The 17771-nt window shown below is 34.3% G+C and overlaps 2 protein-coding genes across 3 annotated transcripts in view; one reads left to right on the forward strand and one right to left on the reverse strand.

Moving 5' to 3' along the window:
* Window positions 1-17771, reverse strand: part of LOC115434644 (gamma-aminobutyric acid receptor subunit alpha-5-like) — a 69730-nt gene that overhangs the window by 8893 nt on the left and 43066 nt on the right. The window contains exon 7 of the mRNA XM_030156691.1: window positions 10588-10731. Coding sequence (XP_030012551.1) covers window positions 10588-10731 — 144 coding nt within the window. The remainder of the gene's footprint in view (window positions 1-10587; window positions 10732-17771) is intronic.
* The window catches only part of LOC115434573 (gamma-aminobutyric acid receptor subunit beta-3-like), a 158595-nt gene that overhangs the window by 1328 nt on the left and 139496 nt on the right, over window positions 1-17771 (forward strand). The window lies entirely within an intron of this gene.

Here is a 17771-nt window from a genome sequence, read left to right on the forward strand (position 1 = left end):
GTCAGCTTTCCAATATTTGTTCATGTCAGTAAATATCGTCTATCCCAGCGTGTTTCTCTTCCCAGTAAAACTGTAGTATTTTCATCAAAGCATCTATCTCTCATCACAGAGAGGATCTTTGTCTTTACTCCAGGGACTATGTATCACAACCTATGGTAAAATGTGCAAATTATATTAATTTTCCCAATGCACCCTATACATGTTCAGACAATCCTCATAAATCCAGATCCTATCAACATATCCCACGTGTCTGAATCGGAAAATGCTCCATTCAGAAATAAAGACCTGATTTGGAGTATCCGAGTGGAATATACTGTTTACATAATGTGCATGAAAATGTACTCAGTGATGACTCATGGTAAATCTGAAGTTAATATTTCCAATAAAATAGCAGGAAAACTCAAAAATGTTGAATTATCAAAGCATGGGCATATTAACCCTTTAAACTTTAAGCCTAAAATGGTCCATCTAAACTTTCTTTTTTCTGATTTTGACTATAAAAAGGGTAGAAAATTTATTGAGTAAGTCCGTTTGCCATTTTTTGATAGCACTTTTTTTCCCCAGATCTTTCAAAATCTAGCCATCATTTACAATTTTCTACATGTTGTAATTCTGCTAAAACTTCCCAATAAACCCAAAACCAATAAAACCTATAAAGCACAACATCTCAGGTTTCAGAAACTGTTGGAATTTTTCCAATTACACAAACTGTGATAGAGTTACAGCCGTCCAAACTGCATACACGCAGGGTGTGTCAGCGATGACACATCAGGTTTTAAAGAGTTAAACCCACTTTACTAGCTATATTAAAGTCAAAAACTGTGAAGCCCACTAAATTGATTTTACTTCCTTGCAGTTCATGGCTTTTTATGTCTGTATATATGCCGTATACCTCAAGGTCACTCATTTACCCAAGTGTTTTGTTTTTTTTTTCACTCATGTTGTATCCATCATTTTTAACGTTCATCAGACTTCACTGCTACACGTGAAATCACCAAAGGTCAAGGCCTGTTCCGGTAGTTAACAAAACTGAACAGAACATAAAATTGAACAGCAATGTCAAGAGTCATGGGTGTTAGTTATTATTACTGTAATTATCAACCTTTGTATCTCAAACTCAACAATAGGCCATGCAGCTGCAGACAGGAGATGTATTGTTACCACTCACCTTAACAACAAAACAAAGGCCATTTGCAATTTGTACAAGTCCAGATCCAATCAAACAGCAGGCGACTGTCATATTTCTTTTAATCAAGCATGGCAGTAAAGCTAATCCCCAGGTGATGACTTGCCGTTGCCTTCACTTTCCCTAGCGCAGAGACATTTTTTTTCTTTGATTTATACATATCTTGAGAGCATTGTTGACTTCTATGGTGAAAGATTCTCTTGCAAACTTCAGAAGGTCACTTTGGACCATACAATATTAAAAAAGAGCTGTCAGGAAAGCATAAAAGTTATAAAAATGGCTTCAGGATATGCTTTATCTGTACGCCTGAGCAGAAACTACTAATCAATTTGCACCTGTCAACTGCTTCCAAGGTGGTAATAATCCATTTAAAACATGATAATATACAACACAGTCGTATCTGAAAGTGTCATACCTGTTTGGTCAAAGTTATTAACAAGAGAGTCAAACACATACAGAAAGTAAATTAACCTACTGGACTGAATGTGACCCCTGAGCTGAAACTCATCAGCAGTCTCCACCACTGACTTGGACACTTTCCAGACACATTTGCTTTGAGCCGCATGAATGATAATTTTTTTCTGCCTTCAGTCCCACAGCTAAATGGAATTCACTGATCGTTTTTAGCATTTTGTTGTAACAGACTGGTCACCAGATGGTGGTTTGATGCATTTGGTGGCAAACAAAGGAATGTCATGTGAACTTTCAGACCTGTTGGATCTATTTAATTGTTTATATGTGGAAAAAGATTCAAAACTGAGTTTGAAGTACTTAATTACTTATGCGGGGAGTCTTTCCCTTGGGCTGGATTTTCTTACATTGATTTCACGTCTCATATCGGTTCCATTCTTAGTATTAATAATGCATTACCAGTTTTAGTTGCCCATCAAGTGCATTTATGCTACTTGTGTTTGTTAAAGACACTTGTAAGACACTTTTATATAATATAGTACAATTTTGTGCAGGGATATTTGAGTAGAACTACATGTAATAATGTTATGTGATTTGGTGCAACTATGAGGTTTTTCCGCTGTATACTATCGACTGGTGTCAGAGTTGGTACTGGGTATTTTCATCTACAGTTATAGAAAGCCCCTCATTAACTGGGTTTCCGTTAGAGCTGCACAACAAATCGTTTGAGCATCGTCATCGCAATGTATGTGTGCGCAATAGTGACATCACAGGTCCTGCAATGTAGGAGGCAAATGAACTCAACGTGTTCTCATCTAATTTCAACCTGGGTACCTGACACACACTGCGCACAGCCATCCACCAATCACAATCGTTCTTAATCAGTTTGCCAAAGCAGGCCACGCCCCTGCACATGGAGTGAGTCGCTGGTAACAACATAGAAAAATGAGTAACGAAAAAGAGAAAATCACTGAAAACGAAAAAGAAAAGCAACATCGCTTATCTGGAATTATTTCGGCTACAAGAAGGATGATGTTGAAGCATGTGTTCTGTGTCGACAGTGCTTTGCAATTGTTGCCACAACAAGTGGAAACACAACTAATTCGTTTGACCGTTTATGTCAGCACCACACAGCTATTTCATATCGCAGGGTAAAAAAAAATCGTTTAATAATACAGTTTTTTCCAGTATTGTGCAGCCCTAGTTTCCATTACAGTTTTCCGCAAAATAAAAGCGATGTTTCTACAATTGCTACTTGTTCGTGTTTCCATTGAAGAGTATTTGGCTTCTGAAGCGTGATTCTAGTAAAGTCCCAGTGTAACAGGGTCCATTATTTCGCAGCAATGTGGGTGTGTAGATGATATTGTGTATTGTTTGTTATAATTACACAAAATCTGTTCATTTTATCTTCATTTCTTTTGTTTAATACCTGACATTATGGGCCTCCAAGTCAGTATGTGGAACTTTTAATTTGAGTCTGTTCCCCAACGAGTCATTTATAATGTGACACTGCCTGCTATAATTACAGTTTTCGCACCTTTACCTCTTCCCTTTAGTTCTGGATCTTTATGGGAGAGGTAAGCAGCCATACAGTCTGAGAAAATTTTTGGTTTAGCCTCTGCTAATTTAATTTTCAAATGAACTGGCTTGTTCAAACTGTATGAGGTGTGCTTATGATGCGCTGAAGCACATTTCTGTATCATTTGGTTTGTGCAGGGGCATGTTTTACGGGGCTCGCTGACCGGAGGCTTTTGTGTTTTATGTCACTTTTGTCAGGAACGGAAAAACAATAAATGGAGACTGCCTCCAAAGTTATACATGCGGGTCTTGTCCTTAAAAAAAACACAACGCAGAGTCCGACACCACTGGTTACACCAGCTCGTGATATGTTGTAATTCTCGTAAAATACTGTATAGTTCTTGCAAGACGCTTGTTTAAAGAAGATGGACGCACTGAGTTTCATGCTAAACCTCCACGGTGTTGGCGTTGTAGTGTCGGTTGCATCTACTTCTATCACAGACAGAAGAAGAAGGGAATGTATAATCGTCCCAAGGTAAAGTCCTTATTTAAGGCAGTGGCCACGCAGAATGGATTTCTGGGAGAGAACTGTACATCAGGAATTCACCAACGAGTTGTGAAAACAGAATTTCCAAAATGTCCCGTCTGATGCTCTTGAACCTCTCGTGCCACCAAACTTATGCCTTTGGGAAGCAGTTCCTACACAAAAGCCAGTGGCTAATGCCTGATACAACCTAGAACCACCTGTTCTGAGTTCAAGGTCATAGGGGAGACGTTTGGTCTGAGCAAAACCACCATGCACAGATTGGTGAAAATGCACAAAATGAGTTTCCATGACACTTTTGTGCTATACTTCTATATCGAAACATCTCAAAAACTACCTCATGAGAGCGTAAAAACTTTTTTGCAGTCTTTGACAGTTTTTGTGACATTTCTGTGTTTCCATTACCAGTTTTCTATTGTGCGATTTCCATTTTGCGCATTTCTAAGGGTAATGGAAACCCAGCTACTGTCGCTGTTCGTCTTATGCCGCGTTTCCACTACGTGGTATCAGGTCGACTTGGCTCGACTCAACTCGGCCTTTTTGCGTTTCCATTATAAAAAAGGACCTGGAATCTGGTACCTGGTACTAGTTTTTTGGTATTACCTCCCCCAAGGTTCCAGGACTGGGGAACAGACACTAAAGCGTGACGTGTAAACACTGCAGACCACTGATTGGTCAGAAAGTTGTCTGTGTGACCCGCCATTTTACAAAAAATGCATGCGGAAGTTGACGGTAAATGTAGCGGTACATTAATCCACATGATGACAGCCCGAAAAACTACACCGTGGTCGGTCGAGGAGATTCAGTCTTTGGTGGCAGATGTAAAAATTCAGCATGAGCTTGACAAGACATTACGCTACGAGCGAGTTTATCAGCGACTATCTGAGCAGACGACAAGGAAGTAACGCGCCGCATTGCTATGACGTCCAGGTACTCTAAAGTCGATAGTATCCTGTCATAGAAACGGTCTCCAGCAATAGTACCTGGTATCCGAGTCGAGTTGAGCCGGTTCCATGTAGTGGAAACGCTGCTTTAGTAACATGATGATGACACTTGCAGGAGCAATGGAGGATATCGAAGGGATGCTTCTCCTGTTAGTTTGTTACAACAGGAAGACTACTTTTGATTTTAGAAAACGCTAAAGATCAAAGTCCAGAAAAAAAGTAACAAATGCCGTTCATGTTGTTCAGTCCTGCAATCTATAATAATGATGCAATGGTTGTGATGATTCTTTCTGACTAATCCGTCGTCTGTAGTGTTTGTGCGTCACCTTTTTTGATTTAGACCAGCTTGCGTTTAACCTGTCAAATCATTTCAGTTTGAAGATGGATCGTGATGAAAACATGACAAATACCTGTACAGCATTTGACAAAACTAGATAAACGGAATTCCTTTGTTTCATTCTTAACAGGAAGCTGGGCTACAAAACCATAACGACAAATGCCATAATTTTATATAGTGATAAATATCATTGCAATAACTATTTGTATTTTTCTGCCAGGCTAATTTGCATTTTAATTTTAAATCTAAAATGCTTCATAGTTTGTTTTTGCTTTTTACTAATAGGTGAAATTCTTTTTAAATGTTTTATGTCTGGATTTCTGAAATATACGGCATGTTCTAACCATAAATAACTGCTTCAAAACACAAGTAACCATCTGTTGTTGTTTTTTTTCCCGCTCTCACCCAGAAATAAAAATCAGCCTCTAAAATATATATTAATTTGTCATATTTTGGTTTTTTTTATCATGATACTTAACATGAACATTTTTTTCATATTTCTAATTAGTATGAATGAAATATATAAACATTCACGTTTATAGTGATCAGTTAATGATAAAAATAAACATAAAGCAGCAAAAAGTGTTTTAGCTGACAACGTAAATCCAAAAGACGAAAATAAAATGTAGAATCCAGTGCTGATAATTATCACAATATGCAGTTTTATTGAATAATTCATCATTACTGGCCATAACACTGTCTTTCTAATCTTTCTTTTATTCATTTAAAGACGAAACAAAACAAAATAGGATGCGCTTTTTGCAAGTTCAAAGTCACTGGTCAGTTCAGTGTCCATTAGTGAACCCTTTAACCTTTCAGTTGAACGACACGGTCATGTCAGTCATGGTGCACGTATAAAATAACAAGGGGAAATCCACTCTTTTAATAATGATTCTACTATAAAACTAGGAGGCAAGTGTATTACGGTTCCGTTTTACATAAGAGTATTAAGCAGATGCCTTTCAACGCCCCCTGCCCCCACCCTTACACTGCAGCGAGGTTGTCCGATCCCTAACATGCAAACGCGCAAACACACGACTTTATATTTTTATTTCAGTTACTAAATAAGTGCTTTAATATGTTTGCATTTTGTAGAATTTTTCATTTTACTTTAATAGGGATATATTTGCAATAAGCACATATCCACAAACACACGGTAACACTCAGCGACAGCCGACCGACCAATCCCCGGCTGATCTGTGATGTCATCTGCTTATGCAAAGACTGATGGGTGGTTGGATGTGGGGAGGGTGGGGGCGGGCGGGGGGGGGGATTAACCCTAGGTCTCAGGTCTCGATGGAGCTCCGTGTGTGTATGTGCGCGTGTGGGCTCATGCAGGGATAAGTGTTGTTTGACAGGGCTGTCCAGGCCGGTAGACAGCTGGTTGTGTGAGGGATAGGCTACTCTCCTCCACTCATTGACTCTGATCTCCTGAAAATGTTTCCCACATTTACTCTCCAGCTCGCACGCCCATCTCCGCTCGCAACCTTCTCTAATCTACAGTTAGTTGGATCACATTATTTAATATTACACTTTATATGCAACAGTTTTAGAATGAAGTGGTTAATATCAAGCCATTGAATGCATAAGGACCCGGTGTTACTTTTGTGTCAGTTCCCAAATGAATTTTTCTCTATATTTATTTATATTTAAGTGATTTATCCCCATTTACACTGGTCTACAATTTTTTAGAAATGATTTGCTTCAGAGATTAAATGTGCCAAATGTTACGTATTTTAATAAGATTAATTGGAAAATAAATGACAAAAGTGCTGATGTTTTCAAGGTATATGATTGTTATTACACATATATATTGGTTTATGTACATTTATATAATAGTTTTATAAATCTTCCACTAAATAGAACCTGTAAAGTGAACGTATTCTAATGTGCAGACAATTTTTTGAAGTAGATCTTGTTGCTCTGAGACAAATATTCCTTTTGAGTCAAACCCATTCTCTCGTTAATTCTTGAATTTCACATTTTGACCCAGAGCTGTATCTTGGAAAGTCTAGCAAACCAGCATTTTTTACTTGATTTTTCTTTATCAGTGACTCTCATGTGGTAAAATTTCATTACTTTTATTCTGGAAGCATTTTCCTTGTAGACCAGTGTTATTGTTATATTATCTTCTGTATTTGGGGTTTTTTAAGTGAAAATCTGGTATTTTCCTCCATTTAATTCACTGATCATGTAGATGTTCATAAAACAAAAACAAAATTGACAAACATAATAAGCAAAAAAGAACAAAATAAGCTACAAACTGAACGAAATTGAAGAAAAAAATATAAACCATGTAGTTTGATAAAGGACAGTGGATGGAGACACTTGGTGTATGTTCAGTTAATGAAATATTTTGCAGAAAAAGTCACTTTTTCTTCAGTTTTCTCTGTTTTTGATATAATAATCCTCAATTTTAATCTGGTCTTTTATGAACATCTACATGATTAGTAAATTAAATATAGGAAAATACATGATTTTAATTGAAAAATGCAAAATACAGAGGATAATATTATAATAAATGGAGATAAATCACTCAGGAAAGGTTAAAGAGAGACAAATTCATTCGGAAACTGCCACAAAAGTAGCACTGGGTCTTTATGGGTTAATTTACTGAACATGTAGATGTTCATAAAAGCTCAGATTAAAGTTGAAGGTTATTAAAATTGAAGAAAAAGTGACTTTTTCAGTCAAATTTATCATTAACTGAAAATAAACTGTCTCCATCCACTGTCATTGATCCAACTCCATGGGTTTTACTGGTGAATCAGTGTTGTAGAAGATGATGGTGTTTCCATCTTTTCATGGTCATCAGATATGACCCATTTGGACATTCAGAGGCTCTATAGTTACCGCGGAAACACAGTCATCTTCTACAACAATGATTCACCAGTAAAACCCTTGGAGTTGGATCGATGACAGTGGAATAACATGAAAAAATGAAGTAAAAAGGAATAAAATGAACAAAAACAGACAAAGTCATCAATAAAATGAACAAAAATTGACAAACATTATAAGCAACAAGAACAAAATTAGCTACAAACTTAATGAAATTGAAGAAAAAATATAAACCATGTAGTTTGACAAATGACAGTGGATGGAGACATTTGGTTATGTTCAGTTAATGATAGAATTAACCTAAAAAGTCACTTTTTCTTCAGTTTTCTCTCTTTCTGATATAATAACCTTCAACTTTAATCTGAGCTTTAATGAAGATCTACATGATCAGTGAACTAACCCATAAAGACCCAGTGCTACTTTTGTGGCAGTTCCCAAATGAATTTCTAATGATATATTTTGCAGAAAAAGTCACTTTTCCTTCACTTTTCTCTGTTTCTGATATAATAACCCTTAACTTTAATCTGAGCTTTTATGAGCATGTACATGATCAGTGACTTAAATGTAGGAAAATACATTATTTTCATTGACAAAATACAGAGGTTAATATTATAATAAATGGAGATAAATCACTTAAGAAAGGTTAAAGAGAGAGAAAAAACAATTTGGGAACTGCCACAAAAGTAGCACTGGGTCTTTATGGGTTAATTTACTGATCATGTAGATGTTCATTAAAGATCAGATTAAAGTTGAGGGTTAATATATTAAAATTAGAGAAAACTGAAGAAAAAGTGACTTTTTAGGTCAAATCTATCAATAACTGAACATAAACCAAGTGTTTCCATCCACTGTCATTAATCCAACTCCATGGGTTTTACTGGTGAAACAATGTTGTAGAAGATGACGGAGCCTCTGAACATCCAAATGGGTCGTGTCTTATTACAATGTAAAGCTGAGAAACTGTATTTTACAACAATTGTTTACATGTCTTGATAGGATTAATGGATCAACAGGTATTAAACGGTTACATCAGTAGATGGTTTTGGCAGACGGTGGATGTTCGGATCTTTATGGGTTAACAAGGGATGAAGATGGAAGTATTTTTAATTTACACTAATAGCTTTGTACAAGCCAGTCTAAAACAACGCTCCTTCTGTTTTTTATCCACTGTAAATTGTTCAGAATGACTTATCTGTTTTCATCCTTGCATATAAATAATTTATATTGTGAAAAAGATATAACACAAGGGAGTCAAACATAAAAAACCGGCCGTCCAAAATGGATGAAATTTTGAAATGCAAAAATTACACTAAAGATAATAATCATTTTAGTTCATGTTCCACGTTCAGCCCAGTTTGATCTAAAGTGGGTCAGATCAGTAAAATACTATTATTTGCTTTGCTCAGCTCCCCATTTTATCAACTCTTCTGCTTCTAGAACCCATGGATTCCCACACTTAACTACAGTATGGCATTTGTCATTATTGTTTTGTATCCCAGACCCCTGTTAGAAAAGAAACACCTGATCCCAATACTTTTGTCTATATAGTGTATGACTTAGGCAATTATGCTATGAGGCTAACAAAATGTAGCATTTACTTACATGTTGGGAATTTCAATGGATGCTAATGTGTATTTTGTCTTAGTCTAAAACAGCTAAAATATCCTGTTCATGCTAATTTCAGTTATAAACACCAATATTTCCTTAAAGTTTAATGGGAGATTTTTCTTCCTAAGTGAGATGTGAATAAAATAGATCGTTAGTTGTGGTAGAAAATTATTATTAACAGCCAGAGCATGAAAAACATTTTAGAAATTTTGAGCCAGAACATTTAAAATCATAGTCATTGGTTAAAAAATATTAATAAAAAACAAAAAATGTTGAAAGAAATGAAGTAAAAATTGTCTCTGACGCGTTTTGGAAGCAAAGATAACAATTTAATCCAAAGTAACTGATGTAAATTAATAATATTTATCACAATATAAAACTATATTATGACATTTGTGATTATTGTTTTGTATCCCAGACCACCTGATCCCAATACTTTAGTCTATATAGTGTATGACAGCATGAATAGGACATCTTACAAACTGTAACCATGATGTGTCCTAATATTTTTGTCCATATACATAGTTTAAAAACCATCAATATTTCCTTATTAACAGTCAAAGCATGAAAAATGTTTTCAAAATTTAGAGTTCGAACATTTAAAATCATAGTCACGGATGAAAAAAACAAACAAAAAAAACAAAATCAATGTAAAAATCGTCTGAGGCATTTTGGAAGCAAAGACAACACTTTAAACCAAACTAACCAATGTAATGCAATGATATTTATCACAATATCAAACTATATTATGACATTTGTGATTATTGTTTTGTATCCCAGACCACCTGATCCCAATACTTTAGTCTATATAGTGTATGACAACATAAATAGGACATCTTACAAACTGTAACCATGATGTGTCCTAATATTTTTGTCCATATAGTTTAAAAACCATCAATATTTCCTTATTTACAGTCAAAGCATGAAAAATGTTTTAAAAATTTAGAGTTCAAACATTTAAAATCATAGTCACGGATGAAAAAAAACAAACAAAAAAAAGAAAAAATCAAATCAAAGATAACACTTTAAACCAAACTAACCAATGTAATGCAATGATATTTATCACAATAGAAAACAATATTATGACATTTAACATTATTATTTTGTATCCCAGACCCCTGTTAGAAAAAAAAAAAACACCTGAATTCAACATGTCCCGGTACTTTTGTCCCCATATTATATGATAAATCTGTGCACAAACCTCTGCTTGTGTGTATGTCCTCTGTGCCGGCTGTTTGTCCAATCAGATGGTACTGGTTGAGTCTGGATCCATCTTCTGCCACCACCACGGATTTAGCAGCACCCTTAGTCCATGTGTAGACCACCTCTGAAACCGGATACGCATCTAAAAAACAGTACCGGAAATAACATGAATAGGCAAATTGCAAGTTTTATGTGGAACTTAATTCATCGTGGTTATTATTGTGTTATATTTACATGCTGTTAAGCTGTGTCTTTGCACATATCCATCACCGTGTGTGTGTGTGTATGCGTGTGTGTGTGTGTGTGTGTGTGTGAGCAGGCGCTGCTGCAGAGGCTTTCTAGCACTTTTTGATTAGACGACAGGCTTAAGGCCAAAAACAGAATATCGCTCGCATGCCTTTAAATGTGTGCGTGTGGGTGGATATTTGAGTGTGTTTTTGTTTAAACCACACTCGCGGGTCAGAGGTGAGCTCCTCCTGTCAGCGGGAACCAGACCGAGTCAGATTAACCATGAAGTGTTGCATCACACCGAAATAAATAAAATACACAAGATCAGCTACTGCTATTAAATTTTTCATGTCAAATCTTGCTGTATGTGGATCTGAAACATCAAAAAATATCCTTTTCTGGATTTTTATACATCAACAATGGCGTGTGTGTCTGTTGCCGTTCAGTGTGTGATTGTAAGACATTGCATCACTGGTGAAAAGCAAGTGAAAGACAAAAAAAAAAAAAAAAAACCCACACAATTTGTATAATTTATTATTGCCTTATATCAAGGTGATGTATTTTCAGTTACTGGCAACAAGCGAAACAATCTCTCACAGATCCCAAAAGGAAAAAAAAACAAAAAACCGAGTAGGCCCTGAGCTGTTTGTGATCATGTCAAATTATTCTTTAAGAACTGAAGAAACACTGATGACAGACACAGACAGACTGAAGGGAAAATGGGAAAAGAAATTATCTGCCGAGAGGAAAAATAATGAAAGGAGATGGCTGCGTCAAAGTGCTGTGCCCACTTATAGTAGATGTTTATTGATGTTTATTTTATTATTTTGATTTACTTTAGAGGCTATGCTTCAGTGGAGGAGATGGAGACTGAGATTCAGTACTTTTCTGATACAGCATGTGCTGCTTTTAGAAGCTTAACCCATAAAAACCCAAACAGCCACTCACGACCAAAACCATCTATTGATTTAAACTGTTTAAAACCAACTGATCCACTAATCCTATCAATACGTGTAAATAATTGGTGTAAAATGCAGTTTATCATCTTTTCATGGTCATCAGATATGACCCATTTGGACGTTCAGAGGTTGTTTAGTTACCGTGGTAACACAGTCATCTTCTACAACATTGATTCACCAGTAAAACCCATGGAGTTGGATCAATGACAGCCGAATAACATGAAAAGTGAAGTAAAATAAATAGGAATCAAATGCAAAAACAGCAAAAGACATCAATAAAATGAACAAAATTGGCAAACACAATAAGCAACCAGAACAAAATAAGGTACAAACTCAACGAAATTGAAGAAAAAATATAAACCATGTTGTCTGACAAATGACAGTGGATGGAGACACTTGGTTTATGTTCAGTTAATGATAGATTTTGCAGAAAAAGTCACTTTTTCTCCAGTTTTCTCTGTTTTTGATATAATAACCCTCAACTTTAATCTGGGCTTTTATGAACATCTACATGATCAGTAAATTAAATATAGGAAAATACATGATTTTAATTGAAAAATGCAAAATACAGAGCATAATATTATAATAAATGGAGATAAATCACTTACGAAAGGTGAAAGAGAGAAAAATTAATTTGGGAACTGCCACAAATGTAGCAGTGGCTCTTTATGAGTTAATTTACTGACCATGTAGATGTTCATTAAACCTCAGATTAAAGTTGAGGGTTACATCAAAAACAGAGAAAACTGAAGAAAAAGTGACTTTTTCTGCAAAATATATTAACTGATCATAAACCAAGTGTGTCCATCCACTGTCATTGATCAAACTCTATGAGTTTTACTGGTCAATCAATGTTGTAGAAGATGACGGTGTTTCCATGGTAACTATGGAGTCTCTGAACGTCCAAATGGGTCATATCTGATGACCATGAAAAGATGACAAACTGTATTTTACACCAATTATTTACATGAATTGATAGGATTACTGGATCAGAAGTTATTAAACAGTTTAGATCAGTAGATAGTTGTTTGGGTCTTTATGGGTTAATATGAAACGATGTATTTATCATCATTTATTGCAATATATTTTGCATTTTTTCCGGTGTAAATCATGGATTTTCCTAGATTTAATTTACTTATATAGATAATCATAAAAGCTCAGAGTAAATTCAAAGGTTATTATATCAAAACAGAGAAAACTGAAGAATTTTTGTCAAATTATATTTGTCAATTTTTGTTGATTTTATTGATGATTTTGGCTGTTTTTGTTCATTTTGCTGTTCATTTTATTCCTTTTTAATTCATTTTTTCATATTATTCCATCAAAAGCAGAGAAAATTGAAGAAAAAGTGAGTTTTCTGCAAAATATATCGTTAACTGAACAAAAACCAAGTGTGTCCATCCACTGTCACTGATCCAACTCCATGGGTTTTACTGGTGAATCAATGTTGTAGAAGATGATAGCATTTCCATGGTAACTACGGATCCTCTGAACATCCAAATGGGTCATATCTGATGACCATTAAAAGATGACAAACTGTGTTTTACACCAATTATTTACATGTATTGATAGGATTAATGGATCAACAGGTATTAAACAGTTTAGATCAGTAGATGGTTGTTTGGGTCTTCATGGGTTAATATAAAACAATGTATTTATCATCATTTATTGTCATATATTTTGCATTTTCTGGTAAAAATCTTGCATTTTTCAATATTTAATTTACTTATAATATAGACGTTCAGAAAAGCTCAAAGTAAATTCAAAGGTTATTATAAGTAAATTAAATATCAGACAATACATGATTTTTACCACAAAAATGCAAAATATATTCCAATAAATGATGATAAATACATGTTGTAGAAGATCACAGTGTTTCCACATCCAAATGGGTCATATCTGATGACCATGAAAAGACGACAAACTGCATTTTACACCAGTTGTATTGATAGGATTAGTGGATCAACAGGTATTAACCCTTTCATGCATACCGGTCACTACAGTGGACAGTTATTCTCCAGCTGTTCTCTTATATATTCATGGATTTTGTTGTTTTAATTCCATATCAGCCAACACAGTGGACATTTATGCGTCATCCCATACACTGCGATTCATACCATTACTGTAACTTTGCTGTTCTTCATAAATCTGATCTGCAGTAACATGTTTGAGTGCAAAAAAAAAATGCAAATTGTTATTAGATTGTAATTAACAGGATTTTTTTTTTTTTTTTTTTGTTATTTAGTTTTTTGGGTTTTTTTGTTGGGTTTTTTTTTGCATATTATTTCCATGAAGTAAGTAATAACTAGTATTAGACTATGTTAAAATGTGAGAAAAGATCAAATTAGCAGCATTAAAATGTTTTTATTTCATAGTTTTCACACAGTATATCAGTAAATACATATTTATTTGTCTTTAAAATTAAACACATGGTGTCCAGCTGAGCGGACATTTTTGTAACTCCATGAAAAATAGGTTGATGAAAAAAAAAATGAAATCACATTTTTTTGGATTTTTTTTTTTTTTTTGTTCGATTAAGGTTCTCATAAACCATGCATGAAAGGGTTAAACAGTTTATATCAGTAGATGGTTTGGGTCTTTATGGCTTAAATACAGGAAAATACCTAATTTTCACTGAAAAATGACAAAAATACAGAGGGTAGTATTATAATAAATGGAGATAAAGCACTTAAGAAAGGTTAAATAGACAGAAAAATGTATTTGGGAACTGCCATAAAAGTAACATTGGGTCTTTATGGGTTAAGGGGAAATAACTTGCTACCAGAGACATGGAATCTGAATCGTTCTGGTGAAAAAGATGAAGTGTAAAGCTAATTTTGCAGAATCACATACAGTTTCTTGGCTGAAGGAATGTTATTTTTGTATATGTGAAGTAAAAAAAAAAAGGATTAAAACATTCTTATTCCCATTTTGTTGTTCCAAAACGCAATGGAGTCCTTGACTTGGCCTAATATTACAGCTGTTTGAGTCATTGCATATTCCTGGCATGTGTTAGACATCTTAACTGGACTCATTTCCATTCAGGATGCTCACTTGGCTGCTGGATACCTGTGCAGACGGTATGCACACAGTATATTTGGATGCTATCGGAATAAAGGCCAGGACCTTAAGTGGAGGCCAGTTAGATTGGAATAAGGGATTAATGGTGAATTTCATTACATGGAAGAAGAGCTAAAGGTTTTGGCAGGCAGGACGGCGTACCTGTGCCAACTTCCTCAACTGTTCACACTTAATGCTTTGCTGCTCCCGCCTTGTGTGTGGGGCGAAGGGAGCTCAAACTCTGCCCACTTCGTATCACTCTGTACAGTCTGTGTGAAGCTCTCTGAATCTGGGATTAGGAGTAACTGAAAAAGGAATATTGTAATTTTTTTTTTTAAATATAGTGTGCAATTTTCTGCAACCAGTGGCTCTAGTAAGAATAGTTAGACTATATGGACAAAAGTATTGGGACACATTGAAGTCAGGTGTTTTTTTTTTCTAACAGGGATCAAATGTCATAATATATTTTATATAGTATTGTGATAAATTCCATTGCATTGGTTAGTTTTATTCAATATATATTATAATATTGATGTTTATATCTCAAATTGTATATTATATCATATATCGGTTATATCCAACTGTAATCAGTATTGAAAATGTACATTATGTTTTATAAGGAATCAGTACAATAACAAAATGTACGTGTGTGTGTGTGAGTGATGGTTTATACCTGGTTTTATTTGTATGTTTTATATTAATTTTATATATGATGTACAGATTGAATGGCGTTTTTAAATCTCTTATACACTTGTTACAGTGACAAAGATATTCTATTCTATTCTATTCTATTCTATTCTGTTTAATTGTATTGTATTGTATTCTATTCAATTCTATTCTATTCTATTCTATTTAATTTCTTTTCTATTCAATTCTATTCAATTCTATTCTGTTCTATTCTATTCTGTTCTATTCTCAGAACATCTTGCTGTAGCCATGATGTGTCCCAATATTTTTGTCCATATAGTTTATAAACAACATTTCCTTAAAGTTTAAGAGGAGATTTTTCATCCTCAGTCAGATGTGAATAAAATAAATGGTTAGTTGCGGTAGAATATTATTATTTCTAGTCAGAGCATGAAAAATATTTTAGAAATTTAGTGGTGGAACATTTAAAAAAAAAAAAAAAATTGTAAAGAGAAATTAAGTCTCTGAGGCATTTTGGAAGTAAAGATAACAATTTGAACCAAATTAACCAATGTAATGCAATGATATTTATCACAAAATAAAACTATATTATGACATTTCTTATTATTGTTTTGCATCCCAGACACCTGTTAGAAAAGAAACACCTGAATTCAGTATGTCCCAATACTTTTGTCCATATGGTGCATGTACCATTTATTATAATATTATCCTCTGTATTTTGCATTTTTTGGTGTAAATCATGTATTTTCCTGTATTTAATTTGTAGATGATGTAGATGTTCATGAAAACTCAGTGAATTCAAAGTTAATCGTGTCTAAACAGAGAAAAATGAAGACTACTTTTTCAGCAAAGATATCAATAACTGTCTTTGATCAAACTCCTTTGGTCAATGTTGTCATATCTGATGACCATGAAAAGACGACAAACTGTATTTGACACCAGTTGTCAAATCTCTTTTAATTTTTGGCGATGTTCTGAACTTGAAAGAACTTCTCTTTACTGGATGTTTCCTCTGGACTTCACTTAAAGAACCAGTCAATCAATCGTCCTTTAACTTTTTATTAAATTCGCAGGTGGATTTTACATCTTTAGCGTTTCCTTTGGTGTCTCTTGTCTTTAGGATCTTTAGAATCTTTAGTCTTTAGGTGAAAAACCTCAGAACAAATCATACAAAGACAATTAGTCAAACAAATTAAACATCTTTCAACAGCACTTTGCTCTGTTACAAAAGTTATATTTTTAAAGGTAGAAATGAATTATATTTAAACAACCAATCACTTCTAATATAGTATTTATCTTGTTACTTTTAAACAACAGATTTTTAATGTATTTTAACAATTTTTAACCAACAAAATCACATTTTAAACAGTAAATGCTTAACTTGTCTGTACATTTTAAACCAAAGTATTTTTAAACAATATACAGCACTGCAGTGAATTTAACCAAATGCTTTTAACCATTTCATCTTTCCTTATTTATATTTTAAGTAATTTATATTTCATGTCAAACAATTTGATTTAACCAGTTAACTTTTGATATTGATATGATTAGTGGATCAACAGGTATTAACCCTTAGTGGTCTGAGCCTATTTTGACCGTTTTTGAGCACTTCTGATTTTGCCTTTATATACTACATAAAGAAATACTTATTATACCCATGTTTGGTATCTTTTTTTTCAGCACAACTTCATCTATCTCATCGGTTTATTATTTTTTCTCTTTAATCTACTATATCAACATTAAAGGCCAAAAAACACACAAAAAAATATAAAATCCGATTTGAAAAATGTATATAATTTATTGCATAAATAACACAAAGATGCTTAACGAACCTTTCCAAAGACTTTAAAAGTGAATATTGGTTCCAAATATTTAGTATATAAAATCAAAATTGAAATTAAAACTATACTCAAATATTTGACATAAAAGCATATCTTTACAGAGGCGTTTTCTCCGGTTTCTCATTCGGTTCAGGTGGGGGTCATTCTCACCTTTATCTGTAATGCTAATGCAGTCTATGGATTAGAATCCGCAGGTTCGACCATTTTTTTTCCATTTTGAAAAAGGACAAAAATAACGCAGATATGGTCAGAAATCTAACGCCTGCTCACCTCATTTTCATACTTGTACTCATGTTTGTTTGCTCCGGTTTCAAAATGTCATATCTCCACTTGTATTTGCTCTATCAACATCAAATAAAAGGTGAGAGTGTTTCAAGTCCACACTTTCAAATGCAATTATCCCCAGTGGTCTACATGACCGACTTCCAATGCTACAATGTGCTGAA

Source organism: Sphaeramia orbicularis, chromosome 2, assembly GCF_902148855.1.
Source record: "Sphaeramia orbicularis chromosome 2, fSphaOr1.1, whole genome shotgun sequence".
Lineage (NCBI taxonomy): Eukaryota > Metazoa > Chordata > Actinopteri > Kurtiformes > Apogonidae > Sphaeramia > Sphaeramia orbicularis.